Source organism: Zeus faber (assembly GCF_960531495.2).
Source record: "Zeus faber genome assembly, chromosome: 15".
NCBI classification, from domain to species: Eukaryota; Metazoa; Chordata; class Actinopteri; order Zeiformes; family Zeidae; genus Zeus; species Zeus faber.
This window is the reverse complement of record NC_137194.1, coordinates 17220109-17236297: the sequence shown is the minus strand read 5'-3', so window position 1 is coordinate 17236297 and position 16189 is coordinate 17220109. Positions and strand designations below refer to the sequence as shown.

Sequence of the window (16189 nt, the reverse complement as noted above, 5' to 3'; positions counted from 1 at the left end):
GGGTCACCCCACAAGACACGCCACACCCCTTCAGAATACTTTTTCTGAATAAAACCTGTAAATAAATACAAGCACAAGCACCCCCCCATGGTACATTGTCCTTTCGTCCTTTGACAAGACATTTGATAAACGTTTTATTCAAGCACGTCGTCATAGATTATTATATGTGCCGTTGTTGAAGCACTTCAACAATTGAACACAAACACCGGGAGATCAAAATGAAAACACAATGCCTTCCTATCGTTTTTGTTTTATTTTACTTTAGACTGGAACTATGACATGAACGAGGTCAAGTCTCCAGATCAGGTGGGCGCTGTAAACTCCCGCAGACCACCAGGTGTCGCTCCATTTACAATAAATTAATACCACAAATACTCTTCAGTTTCGGTTCTATTCGGCACAACACCGGCACCGCGGGGATAATTTAGACCCGGTGCTATTCATAAAAGAAACACAAACATTCGACGCCACTGCCGCCAACGTTCTATTAGCGTAATACCTGAAAGCGGGGGACAAAAAATCCTGGTGTTGCCCCTGGATTCTGGAGCAAGACCCAAAATGCTTTCATATCAGGACATGAAAACATCTAGTAGAATAAAAGACAAGAGGTTATATTGGAATATCCGTCTGTAACCTTACCGTCTGTAGACAACATTTGCATTAAAGTATGCTGCGGCAGTGACATTGCCGTTGAAAATTATTGTTTTGCATTACGGAATATATAGCCATGTCAACTGCTAAAGACATTTAGAGATCACTGGTTGTGTGCATGTACATGTGCAGTTATGCAGTTTTAGATTCACACGCGTGCAGCACAGTTTTCCATTTGCAGCATGACTCACCCAGCAGCTTCTTAGCTTATCACAACAACATTGAGTCTCTTTAAAGGCATTTCTGTAATGCTGCACATTCATTCCCTGGAAGTGAGCCACTATTTGAAATCGAACAAAAATAATCGTGATTATCATTTCAGCCATAGTCATGCAGCCCTACTTCAGAAGGCTGGAATGAATGAACTTCTGCAGTCACAGAACACACTGGAACACAGAGCCGAAGCGCACACCCGTCCATTGAACTTTATCGAAGAGCCGACTACCCTAGACCCTGCATATTGCTGCCTGCAGATATTTATTTATTTATTTGTTTGTTTGTTTGTTTGTTTGTTTATTTATTTATTTGCATTAAGCCATTTTCCAGTACAACTACAAATATAGGATCACAACCTCTCACATATTTATTACAACCACAAAATCTGTGATCATAACCTCACAAAATATCGAATCTTGCACACATTGACTTCTGCAACACTCCTTGCTATAAGTGTGTCAATGACATAACTACATTTTCAAAAGTTCACTAACTTTTTTGTCATGTGAATGACAGCGCTCAGACTAAGAGGGAATGATTTTGGAATCAAAAGGCTGTGCGACATGTAGACTAGGTCCTGGAATTATATATTCCTAGTCTGAGTGTTGACAATAAAGCTATTGAACTTGAAATTACAAAAAAGGTGCTAATAGAAACAGCTTTTATTTTGAAATCAAAAGGCTATTCAACATCCAGATGATATTTCAGAAGCATTAGTTAGAATTTTCTCATTCATTCATATTACAAAAAAGGCTATTAAGGAAAATTCAAAATGAAAATTTGTTCAAAATCACTACTAATAAATCAATATATTTGGAACAATCTGCAAGCCATAAAAATGTGGATTGGCCGAATAATATTTGACAGCTATTGTTCCGCTCCCAGGCGGGGAGCGTCCAGCCCCCCCAATATATAACGTGACATCATAGCATTGTGATGGTATTATGACATCGGGACACAATCACACAAGATAGCCAGACCGAAACACGCGCAGTCAATCTGATCATGTGATCATCATCTGATCAGACCCGGACTAACATCTCTTTCCATCAGCCTCGTCATTGCCCTTGAGAAAACACGATCTGTGAGTTAATTCATGTTATTGGTGTATGCATACAGTGTAGGAGCTATGACAATGTATTAACAGGTTATTTATATCTGCATAGAGACTGATCCTTAATCTGTGTGTTTCTGTACTGTTCCACAGTTTTTACACCGCTTTTAATAAATATACCAAAAGTGAGCTCCTGTCTCCAGGTACTTATTGGGAGAGTATTTAGCTCGCTGCATAGCCACGTACATCTACACGTGGTGGGGGCAGAAGAGTAAAAAGATTGTGCTTTTTCAAGGGCATCTCCTGGCCTGGAAACCACTGAGTCATTGCTGAGAGCAAGGATGACAGAACACCCAGGCCCCATGGAACCCTCGGACACCTCGGTACCCCGATACTCTGCGGGACTCCTCGGCCCAAGCGGACAGCCTGGCTTGGAAAAACAGGGCAGAAGGCCTGGATAGCAATGACTGCGGAAAGCGGGCTCGGCAAGTCATCCAGCAAGTCCTTCAAGTCAACCAACAAGTCCATTAAGTCAGCCAACATTCCATAAAGTCAGCCAGCAGGTCCATCAACTCCAGCAGGTCCAACATCAGTGTCCCCCCGATGCAGCTGTCCACCAATACTTTCACCTTCCTCGCAGCAGCCAACGAAAGACCTTTCACGCGACGCGGTGTGCTTTAGACTGTCAACGGCCTATTCAACCCTCTAGGGTTTGCCGCACCTGTCAGCATCTAAGGTGGCCCCAGCCTGAGAGAACTTACTGCCACTGGTGACGAATTGGACGCCATTCGTCCCATCTCTAGAGCTCAGAGGAAAGTCTATCTTCTGCGGTGCCTCCACCAAGACAATTGGTGCCATCGCATACCTCAAGGTGGCTAACGCGGAAGGTCAACGAAGGCTTTGACCTTATTAACCCAGGAACCGATGTGGAGCTCCACCCAGAGGTTACTGTCTGTGTCACATGCCTTTCAGGCCGAGCTCGGCGGTGAGTTTGAGTTTCTCCGGCTGGAAATCTCTTTCAAGAGCTGTGGATCCGGCTCCGGTTCATTAACGTCCTCAGACGCTTCGTCGCCATCAGAGGCCCTGTGAACCAGTTCAGGTCAGACTGCACGCCATGCTCCTCCAAAATGTGATGGTCAATGCCAGGCCTTTGACATCGGTTTCTGCAGACCCAGAGCACCCAACCTTCTGTCCAGTGACTCAAGGCAGAGAGGACTGTAAAGCAGTGTTTAGCCCGCTGCATAGCCACACGCATGTCTGCACGTGATGAGGGCAGAAGAGCTATGCTCTGGTGTTGGAGCATAAACAGGATTCTATCGCATATCTTTATGATATAAACATAGCAGAAACAAACTAAAAGGGATTCCGGTCAGCTGTCGTTGACTGACAACATTCTGACATTTCATTTAATTTCCCGCTGCCCATGAGTCACAAAACCACTTCACTATTTCCAGAAGTCAATCTACGTAATTTATTTTTACAAAGGAAGGATCATGCAGAATGGATTTCAACACCCTTTATTCACTGGATTTTTCTTTTCCAAATGTAAAAAGTTGATGGTGGTAGTAATAATTGGCTATAGTCCCAAACCTTTATCTCAACAGATATTACAAAATGAGTAATGTTTGAATTTCCCAGCTATGTTCTCCAAAGTGGGTCAACATCATGTTATCATTGACTAAATGTGGGTTTTGTAATACCTGTGAATGAATTGTTGGAAGAGATAAAGGATTTAAACCACAAATTACAAACCCTGAGCAAGTTTAGATAAATGGAAACATTCACCCAGATACAGACCCAATTACCTAGCCACTATAGGCAAAACATTTGTCCCAGGAATGATTGTGTCAAAGTGAATGACTTGCGCTTTTGAATATTGTATTAACATGTAGAGATTGATATAAAGTCCGCCAGGCCAGGACATTTCCGTTTGAACTATTCTTTAAAATTCATAATTATTTTGACATTGACTGATTTGCTCAAAGTAGAAGTGGGAAAAAAAACAAAACCTGCTGATACCTTTTCGAAAGTCATTTATAATAATTTATTATATTGTATTGGCCAAGCCACGAACCAATGCCAAATATGTTTACATTTCCTTTCACTTCGGCTTCTGTTGGAAAATGCAACAAATCCTCGTTGAAGTGCAAATCCATAAGATTCGTTTGTCTTTGTTTGGTTTTTCAAAATCCTGATTTACGCGGACATTTGTTTCACCTGAGATTGTTGTTGTTTTTCGACAAACGACAGCGTACTCGCTACGCTGCATACACCAACTTCACTTCACCGCCACGGCTGCCCCTGGCGGACCCCGCCTCCAACAACGAGATGAAACAGCGAATAAAAATACGTTTCTTCGTTAAATTAAGTTTCAAACATGGGATAACATAAAAAAAAAAAAAAAAAAAAAAAAAAAAAAAAAAAAACAACGTATGGATTACCACTTTAGTTTAAGTTGCGCGTCTGCACGGCGCATCGCCGCAGCCCCAGTTGGAGGTGGTGTCACTGGGCTGGGTGGAGGGGGAGGAGGAGGAAGGGGAGGAGGGGCTAGAAACGGGGTATCGAGGAATCGAGGAGTTGTAACAGGACGTTTCATCTCATTCTGCCGATCGACATTTCCCCCGGAAAGGTAGGACTGAGAACTCACTAGCACCGAGTTTACTGCGGCCGACGGCCGAGCGTTCATCCGCGGGAGTTCACGTCATTTTCCCGGTTTAAAATACCTCGAAAAAATATTGACGGTTTCTTTTCTTGTGTGTTTTTCTTTTTTTTTTTTTTTTTTTTTTGCCCAACAGAGCGGCTGTGTTGTCGCGGCGCTAATGTACTTTTCGACCCGCATCTAACTCGATCAGGCTTATTATGGGAAGCGGTTGAGTTTTAAACGGGTTACACCGTGTTTACACTGTGTTCACACCGTGTTTACACCGCGTTCAGTCCTGCTTAACGGTGCGTGGCCGCAGTGGGTTGATGTCAACACAAGGCCGTTGCCATAAAGGGTCCTTCATTCCGTGTGAAATGCGGATAATCACTGGATGGATTAAGACTTCTATGTGGAAAAACAATGTGCGTGAAGCCACGGATCCGCTGTGTGGGGTGCAGCAGATGCGGACTTCTCAGGCTGGAAACATCCAGGGACCAGAGTTAGGATCGAACCCCCCTGTTTACTACACTTACTACAGCAATGTGTATTTGTTTGTTTGTTGTGATTTGTTCCACGATCCAGGAAACAGATCCTCTGCAGCCATGGGTGTCGAGGGGGGAATGAAATGCGTGAAGTTCCTGCTCTTCTTTTTCAACTTTATTTTCTGGGTGAGTACAGTTTCAGAGCAGCCCTGGACTGGGCCACGTGGTTTTTACACCAAATCCAACACCTTTTTTATGGGGGGAGGGTTTGTTTTTCGTCTCTCTCTTTTTTTTCACCTAGCTTGTTTCTGAGGTAGAGATAACACTGACAGAGAAGATACGGATGTGTACAAACACACACATTGCAAAACAGGAGGAAGGAAACCGTTTTGCAAGCCCCGTTTTGTGATTCACCCAATGACTCCTGTCAGCTGATGGACTCCCATTACATTCATCACATCACATTATTACATAGGCAATGTGGTATACACATCTACAGACATGCCGTCACATATCGTCCTTTCATTCATATTTGGTGGCTCTTGAACTTTATTTATAATAATAATAATAATAATAATAATAATAATGTGAGTGTGTGCACTGTGCAGTCCCTTTGAGTGGTCCAGCGGAGGCAGAGGAGAGAGGTGGTGGTGGCCCACGGTGATGGAGGAATGTGAACCTCGTGACCACCTTTCAAAGTGTAACCTCGTCATGTGACTTTGTGGAGATCAAGTCATGCGACGATAACAGTGCGTGTAATTGCATGGAAGATTGGCATCTGAGCACGAAAGGAGGAGGGGGGAAAAAAAAAAAAAAGCAAACCCTGACAGATTATCTAAGCTACCGGCGCGTAGAGCTTCCTGAGGTTACGAGAGGCCCTGCCTTTTTGAAAACATGTCGCTGAGGCAGGGATTTCGCATTCTATTCCGTGATAAATGTGATCTTTTTGGCTCTGTTTGCTATCCTGCTTGTGCTTTTATATTTTCCTGTCAAACACGAGCCACCTACTTGACTCATGCTTAAATATTTACATTGGTGTTCCTACAAAGAAAGTTCCTGAGTAATTGTGAGTAGGCCCCGCTGAGAGCATGGCAGGACAGTTATGATGTCATTCTACTACGAGCATTCCATTTGTTCCATTGGATGTATTGTTTGTTTTAGGAGAAAAGCTACCGCTATTACATTAAGATTGTTTAAAAAATAAAATAAAAGTAAATGTTTACCGTATCCAGCTTTTATTGATTGGATAATACCAGATTTCTGTCGACTTTGTCAGTTAACTTGACCACAACATTGCCATATATTTATGGGTTTGGATCCATTATTGTTCCAGTCAATACATATAGACATAAGCTAAGCAGATAAGGTAATAGTCCCCAGGCGGAAATTCAGGACTTGGTCGTGTTCGTAGTAGTGTAGGGTAGTGGCCAATGATAATGCGTAATAACTCATTTGCACATTTTAGATTATTCACTGATGTGTTGTACCTGGTTGATGTCTGTAGAGCTGAAATGCACATCTAGCGGATAAAGCAGCAAGACCAGTTTGGCTGGTAAACTTGGGTTCTCGGAGCAGCGGTTCATTTGTTTTAAGGGCTGTGGGCTAAATGCTTTTGTACGGCAGGGATGCTTTGGCAGGCTGCTATTATAATGCTGTTGCTCTCAAAGCCATGTAACTACAGCATCACCGGTTTGATACCATCTGAACAATTCCACGTGGGCTTGGGTGAAATATAATGCATTGCTTCCACTCTCAAACGCTGCAGGACTCATTACATCACCCTAGAATAGCAATAACAACGATTGGTATTATCTTGGCTCTCCAAAATTGACTTTTTTTTGTTGGGATTCAGATTTTTAGATAATCCCCCTCGGTGGAGGCCAGAGAGCCATTTCTACGTCAGCTTCTAAGTGTATTGTCTGCGCTAACCATCCGCCTGCTCTCGCCTCTCTCCGCAGTTATGTGGTCTGGCGTTAATCGTCCTGGGAATCCTGGTTCAGGTCGCGATTCACAACACCTTCATGATCCAAGATGTCTCTGCCTCCGTAGCCCCGCTGGTCATCATCATAGTCGGCATAGTTATTTTCTTCATTGCCTTCTTTGGCTGTTGTGGCGCCTGGAAGGAAAACCACTGCATGGTGACCACGGTAGGTCGCATCGCATCGTCCGCTGCCTTGCGCGGTTCAATCAGCAAATCTAAACGGGGGCCCTAAATAACTGGTCGCGCCTTTCCTCCTAGTTCGCCATCCTTCTTTTCCTCCTCATCCTCGTGGAGATTGCGGCGGCCATCGCTGGATACCACTTCAGAGGCAGAGTGAGTATATTGTGCCTGTGAGCTTTTTTTTTTTTTGTGTATGCTTATGATGCACATAAAAAAAAAAAATGCTGAAAATGTCTTCCTTCTAGATCACAGAGGTTGTCCAGAACAGTCTCACTGAAATGATCACCAGGTACAACAACAGCACTGACGAGTTCAGGAAAGCTGTCGACAATCTGCAGAAGGATGTGAGTCGTGTACACTGTCCGGCTCCGTGTTTGCATAGGTGGACAACTCCTTCACATAACATTTTCGCATCCTGCTGGTTGTCATTACCTTGCCGTTTTCCTAACCCTGTTTACATATGCCACACACACTGTACACAACTAGGTGCAGCACACGTTTCAGAACACAGTCCAATGTAGAGGATCATGGTTACACGACACTTCGGGATGCATATTTCTCTGTCAGCTTAGTTCAAGCTGCACTAGATGTGCTTGAAGGAAAACAATCACACCCTGTCCAATCCGTTCCTTGGGCAATTACGCGGCATACACGCGCCAGGTTTAAAGTTACCTCTCACAGCAAATGTAACTTAAATTTCTCTTAATGCCAGCGTGCAAAATGCTGGCATTAAGCGTACGTGACTGGTCAGCGGGAAATTTCGGCACATTCAACATCACCGAATTTGTGTCATGGCCTCATTGTTACCGTTCACATTCCGCTTGTTTTTCCACAGCTGACGTGCTGCGGTGCCAACAGTTCTTCAGACTGGAGGAACTTCATGCCTGATGGGAATTCTGTTCCGGATTCGTGCTGTGTGAATATCACGGCAAAATGTGGAGTTGGGGCAATGTTAATCCCAAGCAAAGTGCACCAAGAGGTAAAACACAACCTTTTGTTTGGTCAAATAAATCAACACGCAAATATTTTTGAGCGGGAATAGGCCTGCAGTTATTGTAGCGTTGTGAAGGTCCTTCTCCAGGCAACGCAGCACGTTTGTTTCTCTGTCAACAAATACAGCGTTGAGGTTTGGAACTAAATGTCTCTTCTTAACCAGGGCTGTCACACTGCCATGGAGCTGCTGCTGAAAGAGAACATCATGTGGGTCATTGTTGCAGTTGTTGTCATTGCCGTGCTACAGGTATGTTTCCTCTCACCACAATGGTATTGATGCATTGTTTGGCGCTGATACAAGTAAAAAAAAAAATACACCGCACACAACTCAAGAAAGAAAAACTAAAATGGCTCTTGTGTATTTGTTACAGATTTTGGGTATTGTGTTCTCCTGCTTGCTGATGAGAGGCATTCGCAGCGGCTATGAAGTCATGTGATCCTGCAAATAGAACCTGAGCAGATGGCAGCTGTCCAGGTCATGTCAAAGGAAAGCTTTCAATCTTTAAAATATTTACCTCTCATATTTCTACAGTAATGCCATGCTCAGAACAATGTATTGTACTTGTTATGATTATAAGATTGCCAAAAACCAACAATATAACTACCTAGATAGAGATTTAGGATCAAACCTCCGGTTTTAGAAGATGGTATTAGTATATTTTCTTTGTCATATTTTTGGATTTCCTTTTCAACAGCTCTACTTGGCTTTTTCTGTCCATCTATTTTTATTAAAGTCTTTAACTTAACATCTCCTTCATTTGTCTGCTGATAGAAGCACAGAAGTTATTTATTTAAGATGCACACATTTCCTTTATAATGCACAGAAACCATATTGGCACAGCAACACATTTAGAAAAAGTTCAAATAGAGCAAATAATGTCTGTAAAAAAAGTTTCATGTACAGAATGAATGATAACAGAAGAGAATCACAACAGAAGAGAATCCAACAGCAACTAGAAATAGTCCAGATGGGTTGTAGCGGTACATAACAAAGGAAGAGGAAGCTTGAAATATCCTATTTGGTAATATATATTCTATCGTCTATACCAGCACACAAGAGATGTGCAGTTCCTCTTTGTACTGCCCGAGCGAGACATTATTATTTTCCAAACGTGGGTAAGTGCTTTCTGCAGCACGCGCACACACACACACACACACACACACACAGCAAGTGCCATCACAGCATTTCAGAGGGTGTATAATTGTGCTTCACCTTCCCAAAAAGTTAAGCATTCAATATGCAACATAGAATGATAGAAGTGAACAGTTCCAAGTTTGGAAAGTAAAAATCCCGCCATGCCTGCCTCTCAAGCACCGAGATAACTCCAAGCACTAGGAGGACGTTTACCTTCTAACCCTTGAATAGCCACTACGTGTTTTGTACATTTTAAGCTCAGCTGCTTTTTCAAAACACAAATAAATAAATATCCTTTGTTTGGATTTGTAATCGCAATTCAATTGTCAATTAACTTGGGCTTTATTTGGCCTAGCGAGTCATTTTTACCAGATGTGATGTGATAGATGTTTGTGACATTGCAGGTTGTTACCAAAGTTGATTTTCCGCCGCACCTAAACCATGCCCTGACTTCTCACATGATGTCTCATGTGAGAAATGCATCAAGTGAAGGCCAACAGGCGTGGGGGGGGGGAAGGCACATTAAATAATGATGTCACATTGGATTGAAGCATGGGAGGGGTCAGTCAATCATTGACATGTTTTTAAGTTGGAATGTCTCAACTCATTTTTATGGTTCCAATTTAACAGTACAGTACCCCCCCCCCCCCCCCCCCAACAATCGTCTGTGTATAACGTTGCTGTTTGTGTGTTGAATAATGCATTCAAGTAAACAGCCTTGAGGTAATAGCATTTGAACTTTTGACTAATCTAAAAAGTACAGTACGCATATTAAATTTCACTTATCACTAAGTCTTATGTGTCAGGTAAACATTGTCAATTGGTTATAACTTATTTTGTAGAGCTTAACACCGTCTCATCATCTGCACTCATACTATGCTGTGGTGTTAATTTAAATTTTGCCTAATTTAGTGAACCCCTTACAAAACGACCTCCCCATTGTGAGGACGGCTAGTTTAAGTGCCTTAAACTCATGCCTGTCTACATGGGCATTGGAGTTCCAGACCATCAGTGCACCATCAAAGATGATAGATTTGCTTCCCCCCCCCCCGTGCTGCTACTTCCCAAAGATAGCCTTTTGATTTTCACACAAAGGAATAACTTTTATATCTACAGGAATGCAAACTAAAATCTCTTGGGGCGCCCCCTTCCGTATTGTTAGGAAGGAAGTCAACGTTGGCAGCTCATGTGGTGGTGTTGCCCTGTGCAGCATGCGACTGATAGATGAATGGAGGGGGCAGATTGTTCGTTTCCTGTCAGTGGCGACTGACATGTGGGTAGTTGGCAGAGAGCAAAACCATGGTGTGTAAGAGCAGAGACACTTCAGACTCTAAGGGGAGGGAAAAACAAAACAGGGCATGATGGAGGGGATTAGACCCAACAGACATGTAATTTCTGCTGTTTATGTCGCAAAATGAAATTCAACACACCTTTTAATTGACAGGAAACCTGGAGCCACTGAGACAGCCACTCGCGGCACTGGTTGATGCTGAGCCGGTCAGAGTTGAGACCCCTGACATAACAGGCCTAGGCAGAGAGGAAAGTCTTAACTCATTGACGCAAGAAGCGAGGAACGCTTGCTAATGCTAATTTACTGCAAACAAGCGGCTTTGTACGTTGTCATGGGATAAGAGAGCGTTCCTGATTTCAGTCATTTGACCCTGTGACCATTCAAGTCAAGTCATGCACTGAAACGCCAACCTGTCTGAGTTCAGAGTCGCTCAGCTGATTCGGACCCAGTCTGCTGAGGGCGCGGTCCAAGCGGAGCAGCTCCAGGGCGTGGCGGCTGAGCCGGGTGCCGATCAGGAAGCCCGGCAGGCGCGCCGTCAGGAAGAGCAGGGGGCAGATGTGTCTCTACTTGGCCGAAAAGAAGAAGAGGAGGCACGGAGGCCCGTGTCACTGCAGCGGAACATTTCATACATGGCGTCTCAAGAGAACGGACAGAGGGCCGTCTACGCTCGTTCACTGACCATTTGATCCGCACTCATCCTCTTCATCCCCAGGGGAGGTCCGGAAAATAGCCCCCGCACGGCGTGGATTTCAGACACTTTGGGATGTTTTCCATTTTTCACCTGACGTTCCACAGAAACAAGACTAAATCACCCCGCATGCATCCTGTATTGATTCTCTTAACCTTTTGCATGTAAAATTGCTAGACATTTTATCCCCACCCCCCTTCAGTGCTCTTTACTTACCGTAGCGCAAAGGCCCACGAGGCGATTCTGTAGAGCAACATCTTTAACCCGAGACGCTGCACTCTCAAGCCCCCGCAGCACTGCCCGATGGTTCTCGGCCCTGTTGGCGTGGTACACTCCACGAAACTCTACCAGCTGCTGAGGCGTCCAGAAATGCCGGATCAGGAGCTGCCGGGGGAAATAGTACCTGGTGGCGAACAGGAAGCATCAATATTAACGAGTAGGAAGGTAGTTCCAGGTAATAGATCAGCAAGGTACGAAGGAGATAAAGCAGAAAGGCAAGAGACAGCGGGAACTTCCGCATACATTTTAGCATAGAACGTATTTCTAGCCGCAAGATCAGAAAGTCCGGTGTGCAAGATGCCGATGTACAAACAAACAAAGGGAACAAAGTGTTGGAAACAAAAGGGAAGTGGAAACTCACATCAAGACAAAAACCAAATAGTTGGCAAACGGGGGGATGGATATCATCACCAACGGCAAAGCTTTGATCACGTCTCGCCGAAACTGTGAAACAATGAAATTGATGTAAACAACCGGTAACCTTAAGGCCGGGGTCAAGTGGTGCATGGGTTTAGAATTTTTTTTTAAACATTTCCTTAGTATATCAGACAAAAACAAATGACTTCTCAGATATTGATAATGTGAACTATATAACAAACTACATGTGTATTGTTATAGCTGTTTTTTGTGAAATGTAAATGGTTTTACTAAAATGAAAACATGACTTAGCAGTTTGAGTAGTGCACATTATATTTTAAACAAGAATTTAAAAAAGCTAAAACATAGTATTGGTATAACAGTAGTAGGAGTTTGAGTATCCCCAAAATGAACATTAATTACCAAGAGTCATTAACCACGTCAGATATTTCAAATAAATTGGATATTTAGCTGTTTTGACATATAATAAGCATGCTATAATATAGAATCTTTTTTTTTTGTCCAAGAACATATTGTTCAGTAAAATAAATTAACTAGATCAGTACTCCATGTGAGCAGATATAGAACTACATATAGTTGAGGACCCAAAATAGGGATTTTATTTTTATTTTTTTATCTCGCTGCATCTCTAATGTGTGATTAATTGTAGTCGTAGTATAGCACAATAATATGAAATTGTTACACAGAAGTTAATGATATATTACATGGCATGTTAAAATGACTTTATTAATTTCACTTGAAACAGAATGGAATCATGGCCAGAATAAATGCAATTCTCCCCTTGTTAAATAAGGCTATTACAAAACTGGCCAACAGTTCATGTTCCCTATCAAGAGGAGTTAAAACCACAATGTGGTTTTGAATTCCACATCTTCATGGCGATGACAGTTGATAAGAGCAACAGTAGTTGTGACCCACCTGCCTGAGTTGTTCCATGTCCCTGTACGGCAAATTCTGGACTTCTACGCCCTCTTTGACCATTTTTGTTTTTATCCTCACGATGTCTTTGGCATCTCGGAAGAGTAGCCTGAATCCTTTAAACAATGCTTATATCAATTATCACATAACACAAGGTCAGGTCAATTATTTCACAGCCAGAAGAGGAAACTTTAGTTGTGTTTTGTTTTACATAATGAGGTGTAAACTTTTTTATTTTATTTTACCTTCCACAAAAGTGTGATAGAGTTGATAAAAGCGTGGGAATCTCCTCTTGAGGAAGCTCTCATACTTGTCATTCGCCCACTGCAGCTTTGAGGCGACATTTCGGCCGATACCTCGTCTGGCTTTCGAGGGAGAGTAGTGTCTAAACAGGGACAACCTGGGAAATTGGATTAGTGAACAAGAGGCTACGCCATCAAAAAGAGTGTGGTCACTGTGTTAGTTGTTCTATGTTTCTATGTGTGACTTATGGTCATTCGCCCCTTCTTGGAGAAGCAATGATGACTAGTTGTTAAGTTGATCGGAACATTGGTAAGTTGTCTGTCCTCTGAGGAAAGGGTGGTTAGTGGCAGCCACAAAAGTATTTTAAAAAAGTGCTCTTGGCATTGCAGGTTGGGAATTGAAACTCAAGTGGATCACCACTAAGTTATGGGCCTAGATCTAAATCAAGCTTAATCATTTTAGTATAAAACAAAAATATGACATTTTTATTCCAGGCATTTACTCTTGGTAATTGTTCTAAAATTCAAATTAAAAAGGCTGGTCCGTAAATTAACGAAATACTGGTATATGAACAACCACTTTTATTCTGGTTTCACCGCCTGAGGTTTCAGGCTAAAATCCAATCCCAAACTTATTAAATAAGGGATTTGTGCTATTGTTATTAACCTTGTGGTTCTAGTAATAGCTTTCTAACTTCCCCTTTATTGTTCTGTCACTTAAAGAGTCTCCCAAAGCCGGTGACGTCATAAAGTGGAAAGGCCACACATGGCACACAAGCGCTTGATGATTTTCAACGTAGTTCATGTCAGTAAACAACGGGACCTTGTATGCATACAAACACGCATTTTCAGGGTTCATACCGCATGCATGGGCATGAACTCTGCGTAGGAGCATGTCGTATGCATGCCCGTACGCGTTTTCAGAGGTCCCGATGTTTACTGACATGGACTACAGTGGAATATCATCAAGCGCTTGTGTGCCCTGTGTGGCCTTTCCACTTTGTGACGTCACTTGCATTCGGGAGACTTCTTTCGGTGTCAAAACAAAACAAGTCTTTTAATGACGGTTAAACTGCCTTGCCATAGACTGTTCTTCCTTACCCGGTTGGTCGTAATATCCACATTACTATTGGTTGTTTGTCACATTTTTCTGCGAATATTACTTTTATGAAAGCACCGTTAGTAATTCCCCCCAAAAAGATGGCTATATTAGATAGAATGTGGTCTGGCACACGGATAGCGTCTTATTGGGCAAAAGGCCCAATAACACATTTTCTGCGTTTCACACCATATCTCTCGCCAGTTTGTTCGAAAGTGAGTCAGCAAGTGCGACGGGTGTGTCGTTGCCGGCATTGTTTTTGTTATTTGAGCCCACCCAAACGGAAGCTTAAACGGCTGCTTGGACCCGACGGGCAGAATGACAGCTAGCACATTCCTACCAAGCGGGCGCGTCGAAACACAGTTATAAAGCGACCAACGGTCAAACGAAAGCGCTCTCACTCTGCCCTTTACCTCAGCCCACAGGACGCGTGAGGAAACGCCGTGCCAGCCGTGAGACAGTCCACCCGCAATCCGTAAAGTCTGGCCAAAGACAGCCGGGTGCACAAGGCGGCACCGGACAGCGCCATCTTGGCCATGGCGAACCCTGCCGGCTTCGTCGTGTGTTTCAATGGTGTTTTTACATCCACACACACGTCGAACTGCCGCCATCTACTGGTCATAAATCATGAATCCTAAACCAATAAAGAATTTTCTCCCATGCCACTGATTTTGAAAACGGATTTTTTTTTAAAATCTATTTTATTATATTTTTGATTTCAATCCAGCCACTGGGGGTGCACAAGCCAGTGTATCATCAGTGCCGGTCCCAAGCCCGGATGAAGAGAGAGGGTTTGCGTCAGGAAGGGCATCCGGCGTAAAAAGCATGCCAAATCAAACATGAGGACCACAAATCTGATTTCCATACCGGATCGGTGGAGGCCCGGGTTGACAACGACCGCCTCTGGTGCCGTTAGCCGACAGGGTGCCAGTGGAAGTTGTGCTTCTGTCGGCCGAAGAAGTAGAGGGGGAAGGCCTGTCCGGAGACAGCAGGAGAGGAAGAAGGGTAGGAGAGTAGAGTTGAGAGTAGGAACTTTAAACGTTGGCACTATGAAGGGTAAAGAGAGAGAGAGAAGGAAGGTAGATGTACTATGTGTACAAGAGACCAGGTGGAGGGGGAGTAAGGCCAGGAGTATCGGAGCCGGGTACAAACTGTTCTACCATGGAGTGGGTGGCAGGAGAAATGGGGTAAGGATAGTCTTGAAGGAAGAATATGTAGAGTGTTTTGGAGTTGACGAGAGTATGGGACAGAGTGATTGATTGAATTGATGGGGTGATAAAGAATGTGGTCAGTGCATATGCTCCACAAGTTGGGTGTGAGATGGAAGAGAAAGAAGAATTCTTTAGTGAGTTGGATGTAGTGGTGGAGAGGGTCCCCAAGGGAGAGAGAGTGGTTGTTGGAGCAGATCTCAATGGCATGTTGGCGAAGGGATCAGACACATAGGTGATGAGAAGGTGATGGGTAGATATGGTGTCAAGGAGAGGAATGTGGAAGGCCAGATGGTAGTGGATTTCGCCAAAAGTATGGAATTGGCTGTTGTGAATTCGTATTTCAAGAAGACGGAGGAACACAGGGTGACATACACGAGCGGAGGAAGGCGCACACAGGTGGACTTATGCAGGAGGTGCAAGCTGAAAGAGATTAGTGACTGCAAAGTGTTGGTAGGGGAGTGTGTTGCTAGGCAGCATCGGATGGTGGTCTGTAGGAAGACTCTGGAGGCCAAGAAGAGGAAGAGCCAAAGATAAAATGGTGGAAGTTGAAAAAGGAGGAGTGTTGCATGCAATTTAGAGAAGAGGTAAGGCAGGCAATAGGTGGGAATGAACGGTTACCAGATGACTGGGAAACAACTGCAGAAGTGGTGAGGGAGACGGCCAAGAAGGTACTCAGTGTATCATGCGGGAAGAGGAAGGAAAACAAGGACTCTTGGTGGTGGAGTGAGGAAGTACAGGAGAGCATAGAGC

General features: G+C 43.6%; 2 protein-coding genes across 3 annotated transcripts; one reads left to right on the top strand and one right to left on the bottom strand.

The window, feature by feature from the left end:
* Positions 1–4456: 4456 nt before the first annotated feature.
* cd63 (CD63 molecule) lies at positions 4457–8951 on the top strand. The gene is made up of 8 exons (XM_080015834.1): positions 4457–4550; positions 5145–5230; positions 7003–7191; positions 7284–7358; positions 7451–7549; positions 8041–8184; positions 8362–8445; positions 8570–8951. The coding sequence occupies exons 2-8, from the start codon at positions 5165–5167 to the stop codon at positions 8633–8635; spliced, it is 723 nt and encodes a 240-aa protein (XP_079871960.1). The 5' UTR covers positions 4457–4550; positions 5145–5164; the 3' UTR covers positions 8636–8951.
* On the bottom strand, positions 8531–14767 carry letmd1 (LETM1 domain containing 1; the record flags this gene model as incomplete). Of its 2 annotated transcripts, none has more annotated exons than XM_080015832.1 (9): positions 8531–10663; positions 10764–10860; positions 11035–11187; positions 11304–11405; positions 11529–11715; positions 11953–12035; positions 12888–13003; positions 13133–13287; positions 14642–14767. In XM_080015832.1, 9 exons carry the CDS (start codon positions 14764–14766, stop codon positions 10590–10592), a joined length of 1092 nt encoding a protein of 363 aa, XP_079871958.1. In that variant the 3' UTR covers positions 8531–10589. The 2 variants fall into 2 exon arrangements, with proteins under 2 accessions (XP_079871958.1, XP_079871959.1); XM_080015833.1 differs by having other exon boundaries at positions 13133–13272; positions 14642–14757.
* Positions 14768–16189: the final 1422 nt, after the last annotated feature.